The 20,362-nt window shown below is 44.2% G+C and overlaps 2 protein-coding genes across 6 annotated transcripts in view; one reads left to right on the top strand and one right to left on the bottom strand.

The window, feature by feature from the left end:
* Window positions 1–1,478: 1,478 nt before the first annotated feature.
* On the top strand, window positions 1,479–2,417 carry Or2h2 (olfactory receptor family 2 subfamily H member 2). The gene has a single exon (XM_026415315.2). It carries the CDS (start codon window positions 1,479–1,481, stop codon window positions 2,415–2,417), a length of 939 nt encoding a protein of 312 aa, XP_026271100.1.
* Window positions 2,418–10,444: 8,027 nt separating this feature from the next.
* Window positions 10,445–20,362, bottom strand: part of Gabbr1 (gamma-aminobutyric acid type B receptor subunit 1) — a 29,954-nt gene continuing 20,036 nt past the window's right edge. For 4 of the 5 annotated variants that reach the window (XM_026415298.2, XM_026415300.2, XM_026415301.2 and 1 more), the window contains 9 exons: window positions 19,232–19,382; window positions 18,608–18,740; window positions 17,145–17,261; window positions 16,946–17,053; window positions 16,695–16,788; window positions 15,850–15,977; window positions 14,955–15,083; window positions 14,585–14,728; window positions 10,445–10,735 (listed from right to left, as the gene is read on the bottom strand). In XM_026415298.2, the coding sequence (XP_026271083.2) occupies window positions 10,676–10,735; window positions 14,585–14,728; window positions 14,955–15,083; window positions 15,850–15,977; window positions 16,695–16,788; window positions 16,946–17,053; window positions 17,145–17,261; window positions 18,608–18,740; window positions 19,232–19,382 (1,064 nt within the window). In that variant the 3' untranslated portion in view covers window positions 10,445–10,675. Of the gene's footprint in view, window positions 10,736–13,668; window positions 13,884–14,584; window positions 14,729–14,954; window positions 15,084–15,849; window positions 15,978–16,694; window positions 16,789–16,945; window positions 17,054–17,144; window positions 17,262–18,607; window positions 18,741–19,231; window positions 19,383–20,362 lie in introns of those variants that run through there. The other variant, XM_026415304.2, reaches the window with a different exon arrangement.

The following is a 20,362-nucleotide window of genomic DNA, read 5'->3' as shown; positions in this document are numbered from 1 at the left end:
CCTATGGATATCCAGAAATAAGGTAGAGAAAGAGAGTGAAGTACCAAGAGAATAACCAATTTAAAAATGCAGAAAACTGATTAGGATAATAGTTGACCAATGAACAAGAAATAGTTGGCTATTGTTTAAGTTGCATACAAAGAATTATATATATCAAAGAAAACAAATGAGGGGTGGCTGCTGACAGGCATGGAGTTTCTTTTTGGGGTGATGTGAAATGTTCTGGAGGTAGGTGGTGTTTAATTACATAACTGGTGAATATACTTGAAAACTCTTAAGTTTGGTATGTGAACTCTATCTCAAATAAAAGAAAGAGAGGGAGAAAGAGAATTAAAAATTCAAAGCCAGGCACAGTGGTGCACACCTGGAGTCCCAGCACATGGGAGGCTGAGGCAGGAGGATGATTTGAGCCCAGGATTTCAAGCCCAACTTGGGCAACGTAGCAAGACCCTGTCTCAACAAACAAATGAACAAATTCAGAAGGTAGTTCTGTGCTGGAAGTGGAAAATTAAGAAGTCAGGGAGGAGTACATAAGAGCTTCGAAGACCCTGAAATGTTTATTCAGTTCCTTAATCTGAGTGGTGGCCATCACACAGATTGACTTCGTTATTTTTAAGACCAAGCACAGTACTGCATACCAGTCATCCCAGCAATTCAAATGACAGATCGCAAATTCTCCTAGGCAATTTAGCAAGAATCTGCCTCAAAATAAGAAATTTTAAAAGGCTGAAGATGTAGCTCAGTGGTAAAGCACCCCTGGGTTCAATTCCCAGCGCACACACACCCATACACACACACACACACACACACACACACACACACACAAAGTTATTCTTGTTCATAATGCTATGAACTCAGTATTTTTAACATGTATGGGGTCATTCTCACCTCCCACTGGTAAACTTCCCTTGGGACTAAGCAATTCTCCTAATCAGTCATCTGAGTGACTTAGGTTGCTAAAGAGACCCGGGTAACTGAATTGATCTTGCTATGAGTACGGATCTCTTAAAATGAAAGAAAATCTCTCCCATAGATATTGCATTCTCTCTCAAATAATCTCCCTTGCAAATGAAGCATAAAATAGAATATGAAGTTCTACAAAATTCATCTAGCCAATAAAAAATAATCAAGCTGACAGAAATAATATATATAGAGAGAGAACATTCATTCAAAATATATTTACTTGCTATTTATTCCAACAAATAAATTAAGAACAACAGTTAGAAAAGCACTCAGAACATAGGGCACCCAATAAACCTCTGCTGAAAGAATGAGTTAATGGATCCTCATTTGACATCAGCCTCCTTTGCCCTCACTCAAGTCAGAAACATCAGCACAAGGTCTCTGACCACTGTCCACCACATTCCATTCCCACTAGACATTTGACCAGGAGTGAGCATCCAGAGTGTTTTTACAAAACAAACTGGAACACACTAATCTGACACACTCATCCCTCTAGCTCTGAACAGGAACAGGCCATGCTCAACCAAAGCTCCCCAGTGGGATTCCTCCTTCTGGGCTTCTCTGAACACCCAGGGCTGGAAAGGATTCTCTTTGTGGTTGTCTTAACTTCCTACCTCCTCACCCTGGTGGGCAACACACTCATCATCCTGCTGTCAGTGCTGGACCCCAGGCTCCACTCTCCAATGTACTTCTTCCTCTCCAACCTCTCCTTCTTGGACCTCTGCTTCACCACAAGTTGTGTTCCCCAGATGCTGGTCAACCTCTGGGGCCCCAAGAAGACCATCAGCTTCCTGGGCTGCTTCATCCAGCTGTTCATCTTCCTGTCCCTGGGGACAACTGAGTGCATCCTCCTGACAGTGATGGCCTTTGATCGCTATGTGGCTGTCTGCCAGCCCCTCCACTATGCCACCATCATCCACCCCCGCCTGTGCCTGCAGCTGGCAGCTGTTGCCTGGACCATTGGATTGGTGGAGTCAGTAATCCAGACACCAGCCACCCTCCACCTACCCTTCTGTCCCCACCATCAGGTGGATGATTTTGTGTGTGAGGTCCCAGCTTTAATTCGGCTCTCCTGTGGGGACACCACCTACAATGAGATCCAGATGGCTGTAGCCAGTGTCTTCATTTTGGTTGTGCCACTCAGCCTCATCCTTGTCTCTTATGGTGCCATTACCTGGGCAGTGTTGAGGATTAACTCTGCAAGGGGCAGGAGGAAAGCTTTTGGGACCTGCTCCTCCCACCTCATTGTGGTTACCCTCTTCTACAGCTCAGTCATTGCCGTCTACCTCCAGCCCAAAAATCCCTATGCCCAAAAGAGGGGCAAGTTCTTTGGCCTTTTCTATGCAGTGGGCACTCCTTCACTTAACCCACTCATATACACCCTGAGGAACAAGGAGGTAAAGAGGGCATTCAGGAGGTTGTTGGGGAAGGAAGTGGAGCCCAGACAAAACTGAGGGAGTGCTGATCAATCTGCTTTAAAATTGAAAGAGGGGCTGGGGATATATAGCTCAGTTGGTAGAGTGCTTGCATGCACAAGGCCCTGGGTCCAACCCCCAGCACCACAAAAAATCTAGGGGTTGGGGTTGTGGCTCAGCAGTAGAGCACTTGACTAGCATGTGTAAGGCACTGGGTTCTAGTCTCAGCACTGTATATAAATAAAAGAATAAAATAAAAGTCCATCAACATCTTTAAAAAAATTGAAATTTGACATGATTTCATCAGGAAGATTGAGTTTTGCAGCCCTGTCTTCTTCACACCCATATTTTCACAGCAATAGATGATTTTTTTTTTGTGTGTGTGTGTGTACGCGCATACACTCATACAAGAGAAAGAATACAGAAAGGGAGATAAGTATCTATATAAAACATTTATCATAGGGCTGGGGATGTGGCTCAAGTGGTAGCGCGCTTGCTTCGCGTGCGTGCGGCCCGGGTTCGATCCTCAGCACCACATACAAAGATGTTGTGTCCGTGGATAACTAAAAAATAAATATTAAAAAAATTCTCTCTCTCACTCTCTCTTAAAAAAAATTTATCATGAATCAAATTTAATATTCTTTTCTCTATTTTATTTTCAACAATTTGCCCTCAAAATCATGTTCCTAATGTTATCATTTCCATTTCTAATTCCCCTCCGTTGTCATATTATCACTATTTCTTCATCTCTAGTTCCTACCCTATTTTCTTTGCTTCTCTTTTTTTTTCCACTTACTTATATATGTCTGGTTTATATTCCCATTCTGATTTGTCCCTCAAATATTAGTAAGAGATGGGCAGCTTGTAAGTTCAGAAACTCACCCAACAACACACTGTGTGAGAACTAAAGGACCCCTGACATCCAGTCAGACAATTCTCAAATACACATTGTTGTTTTCACACCCATAATCAGATACTCTAGTATCCTTAGGCTTGTAGCCAGCACAGAGCCTTGGGAAGAAACCTTAACTTCAGTCCTGGCATTTCTTCTTTACAATGCCAGCAACAAGCTCAGGGAAAAGTCTTCATGTTTAGGCAGGCAGGATAATTTGTACATTGAGGACTCTGATGCCATCTATTGGCCAAATGTGAAATTGCATGTGCCATCCCTGGCTCATGACCTGAAACTTCATGAACATCAGCACACACTGTGCTCTGCTCAGACAGGAACTGTTTATATACTGATTATGAGATTCCAGACACTATTTAATGTAATTTCCACACATTTACGCATTTAACCCATGTAATAACAATATGAAGCAAATAATACATCCTTTTTCAGAAGCAGAAATTAAGACACAGGATTTGGAACCAGGAGAACTGACCAGATTCCACGTTCTTAGCTCTGCCTATGGGTACAATTATTGCCCTCCCAGCCCAGGGGAGACACCTCAATTTCTCAACACACTTGAGAGCATCATCCCAATCTAGCAACACATGTACCATGGTCACTCCGTTTTGAATCTCAGAATACGTTATTGCTTTGGGGGTTTTGTTTGTTTTTAGTACTAGCAATGGAACCCACTTTACCAGCCCTTGTTATGTTTTGAGACCAGGTTTCACAAAGTTGCTCAGGCTGACCTTGAACTTTTGATCTTCTGCCTCAGTCTCCAAAGTTGCTGGGATTACATGTGTGTGCCACCATTATCAGTTGGAATAGTTTTTCAAATGCTTCAAATCATCATCCCATGGCAACAAAAAAACAAAAAAACCCTTGTAAGTATTTTTACAACTCTGTGCTCCTGCCTTCCTCTGTGTTCCTCTGTGCTCCTGTTCTTCCACGAGATTTCAGGCTACCATAAAGCAGAGAAAAATTTGCAGAAAATTGGCCCCTGATTCTATGGATAAGTGAGTAAGCGAATGAATGAATCTTTCCCTCCAGAGAATGTAAATAGTTGTGGAGTCCTAATCCTACAGATTCCTCTGCCTAGTTTTTCCATGGAACTGACAGCAATACCAAATTCTATTTCTAAGCTAGACATGGTGATGAACACCTGTAATTCCCCAAAATAAGGAGGCTGAGGCAGAAGGATCACCAGTTCAAGGCCAGCCTGGTCAACAGAGATCTTGTCTCAAAATAAAAAAGGGCCAAGGATGTAGATCTGAGGTAGAGTGTCCCTGGGTTCAACCCAGTACCACAGACACACACAAAATAAGTAAACATGTACACACACACACACACACACACACACACTTGGGTTTTTTTTTTTTTTTTTTTTGGGGGGGGGGGAGTCCTGGGGATCAAAGGGCCTCAGGCTTGCTAGGCAAGAACTCTACCATTGCACTATACTCCATCACCAGTTTTTTTAGTTTTATTTGTGTCAAGGTCTTCCTGTTGTCCAGGCTGGGCAAATTCTCCTTGAGTACATGCCAACAAAGAAAAATGAAAATTCTAGTTTCATTTCTAGTCCCTACATAAAATGGCCTTGATCCAACATTTATCCTGTTATCAGCCCAGAACAGCAGCATTAACTCTATTCTAATCCTAATCTTCATCCTAGCCATTCATGTGTTAATCTTATTTTCTCCTCAGCCTAATTATTAATCTTAAAGTAGGGTCCTAATTTTATGTTTAATAATTCTAATCTCAGCCCCATAAGCAACACTAATGTTAATTCTACTTTTCAAGGCTCTTATGTAATACTGTTTCTCAAGACCTGCTCCATCTTCTCTCACTGGCACCTAGAGACCTATACTTTTTCCTTCTGTTTATCAGCTCCCTAAACCCAGAAGCTCAATTGTTTCTAGATGGACTCTAGGGGAAATACAACAGAGAATTAAGTGAAGCAGTTTATAGGAATCCGTTTTAATGAAACCTGCTTCATTAAATAAATGCTTTAACTCAGGCATTAGGACTAACATTTCTTATTCTAAATTCATCCAGTATCCATGTGAAAAGTTATACATTTGATACTCTAGAAGAAAAAACCCATTTAAGTTTATTTAATCACAACCCTAAACAGTAGGGACAGTCAAAGACATATCTCCAGCACAGGTAGCAGTAACACAACTGAGTTGGGAGCAGATAAAAGGTTAAAGGAATGTACAATAAAAGCATATGAAGGCTGGGGCTTTAACTGGGTTTGATCCTTAGCACCACATGAAAATTAATAAAGATACTGTGTGTTTAACTAAAAATGCATACGGTGTGAGTGCTTGGAAAGGAGGTGTGGTTGGTCAGAGAAGTCTTCATAGAAGTTTGAATCATGGTGGATAACTAAATTAATTTGAAATATTTGCTGCTTACTGTATAGAAAGGAGTAAAGGCAGGGCTTATACATGTTACCCATTAAGATGGGGAGGTGTGGGCTGGGGATGTGGCTCAGTGGTAGAGTGCTTACCTAGCATGCCTGAGGCACTGGCTTTGATCCTCAGTACCAGAAAGAGATGGGGAAGTACAGGCCCTATACACTGGGCCCTCTGTGCTAACCCCTCCCCAAAGTTTTTAAAAATTATTTATTTACCTTAATTTGTTATATATGACAGCAGAATGCAGTTCAATTCATGTTACACATGTAGAATTTTTCATGTCTCTGGTTGTACACAAAGTAGATTCAAACAGTTCGTGTCTTTAAACATGTACTTAGGGTAAATGTTGACCATCTCATTCCACCAACTTTCCTACCCTCCCCCACTCCTCCCTTCCCCCACCCAATTTTTTTTTTTAAGAGAGAGTGAGAGAGAATTTTTAATATTTATTTTTTAGCATTTGGCGGACACAACATCTTTGTTGGTATGTGGTGCTGAGGATCGAACCCGGGCCGCACGCATGCCAGGCGAGCGCGCTACAGCTTGAGCCACATCTCCAGCCCCCCCCCCACCCAATTTTTAACAAGCAATTTACATACTGCTCTGCCTGGCTTAAGTCAATAGGATATGTTATATACCTCAGAAAACAACCAGTTATTTGCAGGAGGAATGTAGGCCTGAAATTCCAATAACACAAGTTACCCTAAAGGGGGAGACTTTAGTGACCTTTATGCAGACCGGATTCCAGAATTCAGGGAGATGAGAATTCCCCCAAACCATAAAACCTCTAAGAACAGGTTCCAATTAGAACCAGTTATCATGGGCCAAAGTGATCTAGCGTTGTCATGCATAGTGGAAACTTGAAAGTCTGAAGTCACCCTGCCATCAGTCAAGAGTTAGGAAGTAGACAAGAGCAGAACTCTCTGGAAACTTCCCTGGGACCCCAATAAAACTGGAGAGCAGGAGAGGCACACCATCCCTGTCTTCTCTGTGACCCAGTCTCGCCTTTGAGAGTATCTCCTTTTCCCTTTCCCTATTCAGCAGTAAACTCATGCCTGCTACTCTGAGCGATGTCTGAAAGTTTTCTGGCATGATTGCAAGAACTGAAGTGAGAGAGGGCTGCCATGGCTGACTCAGCTTGGTGGCAAGGTATCCTGTAACAAGGTTGGTAGCTACTCAGTCATTTAAATAGATAAGCAGGGAAAAGATAATGAAGGGTAACTGAAAGCCACAGGGAGGCACATCTGACAGATATGTACCTGGAAAATGGAAGCTTGATATGTTAAAACCTCACCCAGTCTTAATAAAGAAAATATTATCTCTTGTAACCAAGTATCCAGGAACTTTTTAATCACCAATACTAAGTCACAACCCTCAACCTCCCCATAGCCAAAACATCAACCCTCACAAAGAAAGCTTGATGGGAGCTATTCAAAGGATAAAAAACTGATTAAGGACACTGAGTCAAAAAGAGAGGAACTGGAAATTGAGACAAAAACAGGGGACTCAATTTCCTTAAAAATTCCAACTCTGAGCATAATACCTCTCTCTTAGAGGTAGTCCATGCAGTTTACATACTGTCAAAAAAAAAAAAAGTCTAAGAGTGGACTTGGGCAGGGCGCTGTAAACTTCCCCAGCTCCCAATAAAATCAAAGGGCAGGATTCCTTCTAATAAGGCTCACGCCTGTAACTCTGAGCAACGGGCCTGAAATCTTTCCAGCCTAATCACAAGAATCTGGGGTTGAGAAGCCTTTGCACTACTTGTTTCAAGAAGGCCCCAGCTATTTAGAAGGCTGAGGCAAGAGGATCCCAAGTTCAAAGCCAGCCTGGACAACTTGGTGAAACCCTATCTCAATAAATTAAGGAGGACTGGGGATGTGGCTCAGTGATAGAAGGACCTGGACTCCATCCCAACACTGCAAACTAAGTGGGGGAGGGTAAGTATAAGGAGTTATGCCAGGGAGACAAAAGATTAAGTAGGAAAGTATTTCAGAAATGTACAGAAGTTACTGGATCGGATTCAACTAAAAAAGCGGGGGATGGATCCCCTCAAATGTTTCAAGCCTGCAGGATTTAGGATGCCAGAAAGCATGTACTTAACTATCCACCTAATATAATGCTTGTGTTGAAAAAAGGAACTTTATTCCAGAACCTTGGGGTTTTAGCTGAGGTTCAAGTCAGGTCACTAGCCCACTGACAGGGTCCAGCTCCTGTAGTATCCCGCAAGGACCCAGCATGAAAGCAGCCTTCCCAATTTCTTCAATGCAGAATATCACACCCCTCCCCTCCTAGAAGAGTACCAGAATAGCTGCTTCAAAATATGCCTCTTTAGCATATGGATTGAGCTAAAGGTCATGAGAACCAAAGGGCCAGAGAGAATGCTCTCAAAACAGGGAAGAGATTTTTCCTTTGGTAAAGGAAATTTACATTTGTAAAGGTATAGTTTTATCTATGGAGAAAGCACTAGCTCAAATCTGCATAACAAGCTTCACGAACAGAGCTTTCTACCCAGAAGCCCCAACCCCCTTCTGCTTTGCATAGCCTAAGACAGTATAAAGCCCAGATTGTTATCACTGCTTGTACAGCCTAGGTGACCTAGCTGAATTTTACCCCACCCTAATATTTGAGGACTAGATGTCTGAAGGCCAGAAGTCCCTCTTCAGGTAGGCTATCAGAAAACATGCTAGGGAGAGCATCAAATGATCTCTAACTTCATTATAACCTCATCTGCTTGCTAAATGACAACCCTCCCCCCAGCACCATGACAACTGATAATTGTGCTTGAATTCTCAGAAAATCTCCACCCATCCCCAGAAGATATCACCTCCTTCTCCTTCATTTCTTTTGCCCTATATCTATAATCTCCCAACCCCCAACAGGTAAGAAGTTGCTTTGCAAGTGCATCTCCCACTTTTCCTATTCCTGGCCAATAATCAAGTCTCCTCCACTGCTCAATTGGAGCTTTAGGCTTTATATTGGTTCAATAATTCGAAGAGGTAAAAAGGATCCAGCCTTTGGGGTCAAAAATTGGTAATATCACAGAGTGTAGTGGTACATGTCTATAATTCCAATGGAAGGTCATAAGAACAGCATCAGCAATTAGTGAGCCCCTGACAACACAGGGAGACCCTATTTCAAAATTTAAATTTTTTTTAAAGAGCTGGTAACAGCTCAGTGGTAAAGTGTCCTAGGATTCAATCTTTAATACCAAAAAAGAGAAAAAATGGTAATGCCATTTGTACACATACAAAGCATGTTAGTAAACTTCTATTTTGGATTTTGGCACGAGGAATTGAACCCAGGTGTATTCTAGCACTGAGCCACATCCCCAGACAGGGTCTTGCTAAGTTGCTTAGGGCCTCACTAAGTTGCTGAGGCTGTTTTCGAATTTGTGATCCTCCTGCTTTAACCTTCAGAGTTGCACCACCATGCCCAGCTTTCTCTTGTTAATGTCTTTTACCAATCTAATTTACAGGGTCTCAGCTGGGGACCTAAGATGGGTAGATGGGTAGATAGGTATAGGAAACAGATTTTTTTCCCTCTCCAATACCCTTTGACACACACACCTCAAGATGCACATGCATGATACATAAATGTTCCTCACTTTGCTGTACTCACAGTCCCTAGAAGTGTCCCCATATAGGCTTTCACCTGTGTTCCACCGCAGCTGCCAGGATGCTAGGTATCATCTGCCATGAATCATTACTGTGGTTCCATAATTCTAAGAGGTAAAAAGGATCCAGCCTTTGCAGTCAAAAACTGGTAATATCACAGAGTATGGTGGTACATGTCTTACTCCAAGGGGCATATAAGTGGATTCTATATTGTTTAAGTATTTTGAATATCACCTATTAGAAGTCCAGCTGTCATGTGATATGAAGCCCATATTGATTGCCCTTAAGTTAATGGACCATAAAAAAGCCAAAAAAAAAAAAAAAAACCAGAATTCTCTGCTCAAAAATCCCAAGAAGAAAAAACAGTTTGCCTATCTAGGATGGCCTAAAACTAATAAGGACCATGGGAGGATCCATAGTTGACAGGGCCATCTTCAACACTGTAGACAGAAAGGCCAGGTATGTGACAACAGCTGGCCCTGAAATTTCCACAAGGAATAGGGGGCCTCATAAAAGACTGAATGCCAGCAAATAAACAGACCGGGGTGGTCAACTTCAGAGGAGACAAGTAGTGGAATGAGCCTTAAAGAACACTGGCTTTGGAGTAAGCAGGTTAGACCCATGGATTATTTTCATAAAGGAGGCTGCAACAATATATTTATCCCACTCCATGTGTGGTGTTTATGGTGTGATAAATTCTGTATTTCCACCCCGTGAATCTGACACAGGCTTATAACTACGCAGACCAATAGGGCAGAAGCCCTGCTAGTCATTTCCAAAGCTTCAACAGGAAAAAAGATAATACGTACTCTCTTTTCTGTATCTCTCTCGCTGACACTCACCTTTAGAATTCAGTCACCACATCATGAAGAATCCCCAGGCCACACAGAAAGCCACGTGTAAAGGTTCCAGCCCACAGCCCCAGTCCAATTCTCTGCTGAGCCAAAACCCACCTTTCCACACTGAAGGAATTTTCACATGACTCCAGTTCCCAGTCTTCAAACCTTCTAGCCACTGTGGAGTAAGTAGCCTGTCTCAATTTCTGACCCAGAAATTTTTTGTTGTTTAAGTGACTTTGGGTAATAAGTTACACAGCAATTGATAATAATGCACAGTTTAAACACTGATTTTTTTTTTTTTTCTTATTAGCTGTATGACACTGCACAGGATTCTTTCTTTACCAGGCCACAGTCTCCTTGCCATCTATTGAGCATTCAACCCCCTCCCCCCAGGGTTGTCCTGAGCACTAGAGCTAATGACAGAGATGCCCAGTGTTCCTGGTTGGTCTCTTACACTATCTCAGTTTTTTATTTGTTCATCTTCACTGGTCATCATCCCATCATGGGAACATGTGTCCCATGCAAACCATCTTGTTCACTTCTCTGCTTCAGTGCCTAAAAATGCACCCACCACAGCATCTTGCCCAATCAACACCTGTTGATGGATGGAAAAGACAATGAAAATCACACAAGAGCAAAAGTGTTCATGAAATGCTCCCTAGTGAGGCATAGTGATGCATGCCTACAGCCCCAGGAGCTCAGGAGGCAGAGGCAGGAGGATCTCAAGTTAAAGCCCGTCTCAATAACTTAGTGAGACCCTGTCTCAAAATAAAAATTTAAAAATAAGCTGGAGATATGGCTCAGTGGTTAAGTGACCCTGGGTTCAATCCCCAATACAAAAAAAGAAAGAAAGAAAAAATGCTCTCTATACACGACAGGAACTAGGGCAGGGTGGCAAGAGACCAACACAGAGGAGAGCAGAGAATACCAAGTCCTGGCATGCAATCAGGAGTCTGGGATGTTTTCAAGTCAGAAAGAGACCTGATGCCAAAGGGGGAATCCTACCCTGAAGCAGTGCAGGAGATGCAGAGCCTGCCTCAAGACCAGAATGAGGGAAGCAACTAATGCCTGAACTACAAAGCAGTGGCCTCACTGCCCAGCAACTCATCCCCTCACACCTTTTGCATCAGGCACCTCTGCCAGTTCTACTGTTTGGCTTTGTTTCTGCCCTCCTGCTAGCAAAGAGTATCTGGTTCACCCTAAGCCACAGAAGAACAACTGACCCTTTACTTATAATTTACACCCCATCTAAGTGCAATGCAAGTTTGAAGTGGTAATTTGGATCTTTTAGGTTCTACCTAGGCCTGATACATAGCTCCTGCTGCTGTTTCTAAAGCCAACTGTTCATTTTCACGCTGCAGGTTTCTCTACCCCATAGACTTCTTCCCCTTTCCTTGAGAATATTCCACTGTGGGAAGAAAGGAAACTCAAATTAACTCCAACTGATCTGAGGTGGATAATCACAGTGAAAGGTTTTTCAAATACTGACCTAAGATTTAAACTACCCATAAACAGGACAATGAAATGACAGGGTCCAATCACCCTTACAGCTCTTGTGCAAAAAAGTGAGATGAAAATCAATGCCCAAGTGAAAGGGAAAAGTTATCTCCAAAAAGACACAAAGACTTATAAAGTTCCAGGCAATTTTTTTTCTCCCTTGGCCATTTAAATTTTTTTTTTTTCATTTTGATTGCAAATTCTTCCCAAGATGCTCAGACTTCCTTAAACAAAGATGTATAAGGTTGGAAACACTCAGGCCAAATCATCCAAAACCTTTGAGCAGTCATCATTCTTTTGTTCTAACTTCCTGGGAAGGAAGAGTGCTCACATCTGTTCAGCCACCTGCTCCAGGCTCCCAATACATACCCACACTGTCAGGGAATCCATGAAACAGTAGTGACAGAGGTAAGCATTTACCCAACATATAGCATGGGCCTGAATGCATAATTAACCTAGTCCTTGCATCCACCATATGAAAAAATATATGGCTGTAGTTACTATTCTATCTTCACAAATGAGGGCATGAAGAATAAAGATAAAGGATTTTTTTTTTTTTTTTTTTTTACATATAGTGGGATCTGATACCCTAGCAGTCTGATTCCAGAGCCCACACTTTTAACCAATAATGTCATCTTTCACTAATCTCAGCCTTAATCATGTCCTACTTTGCCCTGCTAAGTCCTCAGTGGATCAATAAAACACCTCTTTCCACCCCTTTGCTTCAAAGCCTTTTCATTAACTTGGAGCTCTCTGAGCCTCCCTCCTTGGATGGGAGCCGGCTCTGTTCACAGTACAGAGGGTGAGGTGCTGAGTCACACTGTTCACTGGTTTATTGAGATTCAGGAAGATCCTTCCTGGAGAGACACCACAGTGTGAAAGGGGCGCCACCTCCCGCCCCATAGGTCCATCTGTCCATCAACAGTCAGAGGTACCTTCCATGGTCGGAATTCTCTTCATCTATTCATTGGAAACAGTTCCCCAAACCTGCCCCCATTTTTTTTTCTTAGCTTCCGCAAAAAAGGAAAAAAAAAAATTAAAGGGAGCGGTCTTGAGAGGATGATTGTGTGTGCAGATTTGAGGGTGGTGCAGGAGTGAATACCAAGGAGGGAGGGGGAAGTATGAGTGGAAACTAAACATGACAAGCAGACAGTGAGGATGGCCCTAGCAAACACGGATTGGGGGAAAGTGCATAATAATGTGCAGGGAGGTTACATATGGCTCTGCTGGAAGAATACTGTGCAAAGAGAAGGTATAAGGGTACATTGAGGGTAGGTACACAGGAAAAATATAGATAAACATGAATGTGTGCAAGTAGAAAGACAAAGTTTAGCATGCTAGACAAATGGAACATCCTACCCAGACTCACTTGAGGCAAACCCATGACCACAAGAGGAGAACACATAGCTGTGACTGCAGCATGACAAAGCACATGGGTCAAGCACACGTGCACAGGAGCACCAGTGGCACAAGCAAGAGAAGAGCAGATGCATAAGAATGAGCACACACAGAGTAGAGGCAAGCAGCATTCAAGCTCTGGGGGAAAAGAATGAATCCCCAAAAGAAGCAAAATTTAAAAGGAAAACGTGGGAACATGTGGAAGGGCAAGTAGGATGAGAGGAAGGGAATTATGATGGAGAAGCCCCTGCTGGGGTGGAAAGAGCACTAGTGGGGAGAGACCCCTGCTGACAGAAGCAGAGAGAGCATAGCACAAACAGGATGGGAGCTGCAGGGTTGCCGTGGTAACTGGACAGAGGGCTGTCATGGGAGACAAAGATGTAGTGAGGCTGCTGAGGAGTCATGACTGAGTAGCTTCAAGTGAGGCACAAACTAAATTATAAAGTAGTGATATAAAATTATATCAATGAATAAGATAAAAAGATCTATTTCCCAGAGTATTTGGAGACTCAAATAACCCCGGGACACACAGAGGGACATGAATTTACAAGAGATGGAACTGACAGCATGTTCTTTCCAACTGAGGATAGGGGTCCCCTGCTTCCAACCCAGTCCCCCACCCTCTCCCCTCTTCCTTTCCCTCCCCTACTGGGCCTGTCCTCCCTGATACCCCTTCACTTGTAAAGCAAATGGACTCGACTCCCATCACAGCTAAGACGGTCAGGGGGCTCTGGGGGTCCCCTAGGTAGGCCCCCAGAGGGATCTGGGGGTGTTGGGGGGTGGCGCCGGGAGCGGAGCTGCTGCCGAGACTGGAGCTGATGGCGCAGTTCAGAGACTCGCTCCTCTTTCTGGAGGAAGAAACACAATTGGGAGAACAGGAAAAGGGGAGGTCGTGAGGCAGGGGAAGGAAAAGTGAAGAGTGGGTGGGGGATAGAATAAATTGAAAGAAAAAAATTAAAATGTGGAATCAAGAAAAGAACATAACAGGAGCACCAACAAAAGAAAAGAGATCAGGGAAATGAGATTAAAACAAAAGGAGAAAATGGAAAAGAGAAGAGTCAGTACACAAAGGCTCTAATAAATCACATGGATATTTATGTAAACCCAGTTGGAATATCTCCCTCTTTGGCACTGAACTAACCCCTAACTGCAGCCTGGGGCACAGTGGACACTGTGGGCACCTGCCCAGACCTCCTTTGCTGTGGGCACATTTAACACCCAGCTGTGAGTATTGGCTGCTAATGGTTCACAGCTGCTTCCCACTGGTTGCTACGCAGCACCGTGGACAGCCACCCCTTGCCTCAGGAGTGTCAAATCAACAATGCAGCTCCCACTCCACTTCATCAGATAAACACTAGATTTTAGCTAAGACAGACTCTTGCTCAATCCTGTTCCCTTCCCTATCCTGCTCCACTCACTCACTCCCTTGCAGGGTTTCTGAGACCCTCCCTCCATAAAGCATGAACACTTGAACCTACATATCAGGCTCTACTTCAGACAACCAGACCTAAGTTAGAGTCCTTCTGGACCCTGGCCATCATCCATATACCTCAGCAATGATCTTTTCCAGTTCACGGTTTTCCTTCTCCAACAGGCGGGACTTCTCCTCCTCATTGTTGTTGGTAGATGACCCTGTCTTCATGGTGTCCTGTGCCTCAGACTGCCATTCCCCTCGGGTGATAAGCCTGCGCATCTGAGGGCAAATGTTTGGGCATGGGATGGCGGAGCAGGGGCTGTGTCAGTGATCAGAGGGTGGTGGGTAGGAGTAGGAAGGAATGAACAAAAGAGGAACAAGCTAGACCCAATACAAGGGAAGGAGTGGGAGGAGGGTGCAGGGAAGGGCAGGGAACAGAGTCCTAGGAAGAAAGGATATAAGGGGCATGGGACTAGAGAGGGCAGGAGAAGAGTCAGAAAATCACCTTGGGCACAAAGAGCACAACCAGAGTAATATAGGAAGAGAACACGATGGCAAGAGAAGCGAAGGCAAAGGCTGCATCCTGTTGGCTGGACAGAATCATGGTGACGGGAGCAGTGATGAGGCACAGGACCTGGGGATCAGAACATATGTAAAGAGACTCAGATCTGCAGGCTCAGATGGGATCTACTAGAGTCTTCTTCCCTCAGGAAGGATCCTATGAGGATGAGATCCTGGTGAATTTTCCATAAATCCAGAATCATTCTCAACTCTAGATTAACAAAAATGCCAAAGCACAGTGGTGCATGCCTGTAATCCTAGCAACTCCAGAGGCTGAGGCAGGAGAATTACATGTTTAAGGCCAGTCTCAGCAACTCAGCAAGACACTGTCTCAAAATTAAAAGAAAAAAAAAGGGTTGGGGATGTGGCTCCATGGTAAAAAGCACCCCTGGGTTAAATCCCCAATTCCAAAAAATAAAAAAAGAAAATTCAAGTTAAAATTTTAAAAATGCCAAATAAACTGCACCAAACAAGTCCTCAACTCTAGGTTAACCCCTCTCCCCAAGCAGAAACTCCCAGGATCTCTCTGCACCCATTCAGTCAGCCCCTGGGGACTCCTGGGAGGAATAGTGTACTCCGATTTCATCCCATGAAACACAGACAAGCAATTTAACATCTCTGCTTGTTTCCTCACCTATACATCTATTTCACTGGGTAGATGCAAGAAAATTAATGATATAATATCTATACTTAGCTTTGTAAATCAAACATAAGCAAACTTTTCAACACTCCCACACAGTGATACCAGAAATGGTGCCTGATTCTCCCTAGGCCACCACATCTCAGTTGCCATCCATGGTCATCATACAGGATCAATGCCAGGCATCCAGGGAGCTTACCGCCACATTGTAGATGGCCATGCCAACAGCCCTGTGATCGTTGATCTTCTCAGTGGACACGCTCTTGGTTTCATAAGCCAAAAAGATTCCCAGCAGCAGCAGCAACCCCTTGTAACCATAGAAAATACCTAGGATAGCAGGAAAGGGTCACCTGGGCATCAAGGACCTTCATGCTACTCACTCAATCTTTGTCCTCTCTCTTTGCCCATCACTCACTAATGCTCCTTCTTGGAGCCTCTCAATGGAAAGGGAGATCTCCTCTCCAGTCTAGCTACTTTGACCTAGCAAGCACTCCCTGTGATGAATGGACACATTTCACACCAGAAAATGGTGCTCATCAATATCTGTCAGTCAGGCAAAAGCCTGATTGGCCAGCAGGAAATGGGCCAGATTAGGCCATATATAACGTCTCACCCCTTTCTCTCCAGGGGGAAGATGGCTTTCCAGGCTAAGGGCATATTTACCAAGTGTGGTTACAGATCAAAGAAACGTTAATAAGGCCAAAGGGAGCCTAAATCCATGCATGACCTCACAATCCTGGTCTTACTTGAAGGAGGTGAACAAATACAGATGGGGGTCAAGCCAGGGGATGGGGTTATCTCCACTGATAAAGAACAGAAGTTCTTCTTCATCCCTGCTTTGTATCCTAAGCTCTTCATAGCAAAGACCAACTCTCCACTATTCTCAAAAAAGATTAGCACAATAACAAAGAGAAGAACAGTAAAATTGGTTGACAAGCTCTCTGTCTCTTCTCCCAAAGACACTTTTCCCTTCAAACCTAATGTCCTTGCCCATTCCTCCTGCTTCTGCTGCAATTTGCCCTCCTCTCCTCCACATTCACACACCAAGCCATGTATTCATCTTCTTGGAGCTGCAGTGCTCCAGCTGGGGCAGAATAGAGACGTCAATGTCTTCCTTTGGTTCCTCCTTGGCAAAAGTCTAGGGGAGAAAAGGGACCACAAGGAAGATGGATGGTTGCCCTCCTCCCCTACACTCTCCATGTGTAGCTTTGTCCCTCAAGAATACACACAACCTTGGGGACACTGACAGACAGGGGCTCAGCCTCCTGACCCCAATACCTCCTCTCAAGTGGTACCTCAATGGTCCGGTGCAAGGGGTCCACGATCTGCCAGATGGCAAGAGTAAGGATATCCATGCCCACCAGCAGGCCCACTGTGGCATACAGCTTCCAGGGCTCCAGAGTCTGAGCAAACATTCAGAGAAGGGAGGTCAGGAGAAATTCTCTAAGCCCCTAGAGCCAAGGAGCAAAGGATGGAGACTGAGAAGCAGCTCACCTTCCTCCACTCCTTCTTTTCCTCCTTCTTTGTGAAGACTGTATGGACCCACCAGATCTTGGTGAACATGGAGCCATAGCCCAGACTAAAGCCCAGGCCTAGGAGCCAGAGGCGGGCCTAGAAAGGGAGAGAGGGCTCAGACAGAAGGGGGCAGAGTAGGGGGTAGGGCTTCGGTGAGGATGTTCAGGGCTGTAGGAGGGAGTGTGGGCAGTGAGCAGACGACAAAGCAGGCAGGACGCAGTCACCAAGTAATGAGGTGTGTGGGGAAAAGAGCACAGGGCAGGTCTCCCTACTTCCTACCATCCCTCTCATCCATCTTATAACTTCTCCACAACCAGAGCAATTTTACTAAAATTACTTGATTATTCTCCAATGCCTACAGGTGACAGCCTAAACACCTTCAGGTGTGACAAGAACCCTTCACAACATGATCCCATCCACCTGTCTGGACTCATCTCCCAGGTCCTCACCTACTGCACGCTCTAGCCACAATGACCTACTAGTGCTCTCCTATCTACTCTCTTTTATATCTTTGCTGGTCACATGACATTCTCTGTCCCCGCAATAACCCTCCTTTATTTCTCCAGTAGGGAAATCTCATGCAGGCTTCAATACACAAAGGCCACCACCTTCATGAGGCCCACCCAGCCACTCTGACTATAAGCTGCTTCCCTTCTTTGCTCCCACAGCACATTCTGCAGATCCCTATTCCTGTACCTCTCCTACTGCACTGCAGCTAGTTGTCTCCCTTTCTGGCTGCACTCTGATTCTACTGGGAACAGATAATTCCTGATGAACTGCATACATGTGAGTGCAGATGCCATGTGCATAGTACGTGATCAGTTCAGGAAAGGGAGCAGAGGAAAGCAAGAGTACGGATAGGCAGAATCAGGGGGAAGCGTGGGTGTTTCCTGCAGCATAATAGAGAACCACTCAAATATCATTGTTGAAGCCAGCCTTGTCCCACAGCCTCAGAATCTTTCATATACTTAAAGTCCCAGAGGCCCTCCTCCCTGTGTGATGGCACCCCTTCCCTCACCAGCTCTCTTAGCTGACAACTTAGATTCTGCCTTCATTTTTCTTTTTTTTTTTTTTTTTTTTTTTTTTCTGCCTTCATTTTTCTAAACCTCAACAAAGGCTCCCACAGGAAGCCCACAGATCTGGTACTCAGCTTCCATACCACAGATGAGCCACAATTCTTCTTTGTGCAGACCCCCTTTCTTGGTCCTCAATACCTCCCTCCTCCTGGTACCAGCAAGTGAACTGCAGAATGGAAAAGGTCTAGAGGCCCAGAGAGAAGGGACAGAGCCAGACAGAGACCAGAGGGGTGATGCTAGGAGGAAGCAACAGGGACAAGAGTCAGGGAAAGATAAGAAGAAGGAAAGGCAGGGAAGTATACATGGTGGAAGGTGCTCCTGAGAAGGGTGGGAAACCACATTCTGCAAGGTATATGCCCTCCTCACCTGACAGACAAAAGGGAACTGGTTTCTCCCGATGTGGTAACCATCCAGACCAAGGGGAAAGACAGCAGCTAACGCCAGTGAGCAGCCCACGGCAGTCAGATTGTTCAGGTTGGGCTGGGAGTTCTGGATATAACTAGGGCAGAGGCGGAGAGGGTGGGAGAGGAAGAGAGCAGAATTACCCCTCTTCTCCAAGGAAGCTCAGCCCTCCAAATGTCATGCAATAGCATGACCTCAACTCCAGGGCCGTAAGACTACCAAAAGAAAGGTGGCAGTCTTGAGAGACAATGAGCTGGCTCATGGGGCTGAAGATGGAGCTGTAGAGGGCTCCCCTAGCACAAGGCCCTCTCAGAAATACAATCTATTGCTCTAGAGCCCAACATTGTGTTACCTAGCCCCAGAGGGGTTTGTTTTGTTTCCTTTCTTCCAGTTGGCTGCTTTGGATCAAGGGTGGGGGTTATACTTTGATCCCCCTCTTGCAATCTCAGTAAGTCCAAATGGAACCTTCTATAACAGATGGTTTTAGAAATAATAAACTCAGGTTTTAGTCTCACTCCCTCTAAGGAGCATGATCGTTACCTTGGAGAGACAGACAGCACAAGGATCATGGGAAAAAAAGAAACTTACCGGACATGGGAGTTGTAGATGTTAAAGGACAGACAGACCACAGCAAGGACAATGCCCAGGCTGGAGAGAACGGAGACGGAGATAAAGAGTTTCTGTGACAGGAAGCGGAATGTCTTGATGACCAGGGTCTGGTCAGCTGGAGGGGACCCTCCTGCATGCACAGGGAGGAAAAGGGTAAAGAAGAGATAATGGAAAGGGGTGAAGGAAAAGGATGCCGGCAGAGGACTTAAGGCCTTCATACTCTGCACAGGTGTGACTGGCAGAATGAATGCTCACAGTCACCGGGGCCCTTGGGGAGCAACCAAAATAAATGAGAAAGATATAGTGAATGCTGGGGCATTTCACCAAAATTGTAGAGTCTTGTTTTGTTATGATTTGTTCTTCCTGCTTCTCTGTTTTTCTTGCAGCAAACAGCAAAGGAAAATGGGAGAGGAAAGAAGGGGCTAGCTAGCTGAGAAATAAACTTATGAGGTCTCTTATCACCAAGTCAAAAGCTGCAAAAGACAATTACTCTGTGAGAAAGCTAAAAGGACCTCAAATATCTAATGTAGCCTTCTAACCTTAGGCAAAACAAACAAAAAGAAACTAGTCTGAAATCTTAACCCTGGCAGAATGATATTCCCTAAAGTGTTTTTCAGTTATTATTAAGGGGAAGTTCAAATTTGTCAGAGTTCACCAAAAAACCTAATTGCAATTTGCTTAATTAAAAAAAAAAAAACTAATTTAGGCCATGCAGCATTTATGGCAGTACAGAACACTGTCCTAAATTCAAATTTTATTAAAAAAAAAAAAAAAAAGAACGGAATTCTAACAGTGCTGGGAACAAGTAGGTTTTGTTGGGCAGGGCCAGGTAGCTGCTGCTACCTTCAACAGGTACTAACCCCCCTTCTTTTAGCAGTTGGTGCTTCTTTTTGCCCACCTCCAGGATCTTTCAATTTCTTATCATTTAGCCCACCAAGTACACTATCAATAATTCCTCACTTTCCCCTTTTTTAAAAGTACATTGTAGCAGATGACAATGATCTGAGGTTTTGTGTCCTCTCCTATAGTTTAATGTTTTCCTGACAGAGACAATGAGACAGCTTAAAGGCTTAAAGTAGCTGGTTCAGATATATCAAGGCACCAGGACAT

Source organism: Urocitellus parryii, chromosome 8, assembly GCF_045843805.1.
Source record: "Urocitellus parryii isolate mUroPar1 chromosome 8, mUroPar1.hap1, whole genome shotgun sequence".
NCBI classification, from domain to species: domain Eukaryota; kingdom Metazoa; phylum Chordata; class Mammalia; order Rodentia; family Sciuridae; genus Urocitellus; species Urocitellus parryii.
The sequence above is the reverse complement of the archived record's forward strand: the minus strand, read 5'-3'. Positions and strand labels throughout refer to the sequence as shown.

What these genes read in the sequence shown, in the direction of transcription:
- Or2h2 (XM_026415315.2), top strand. Translation starts at nt 1,479, where the DNA reads ATGCTCAACCAAAGCTCCCCAGTGGGATTCCTCCTTCTGGGCTTCTCT.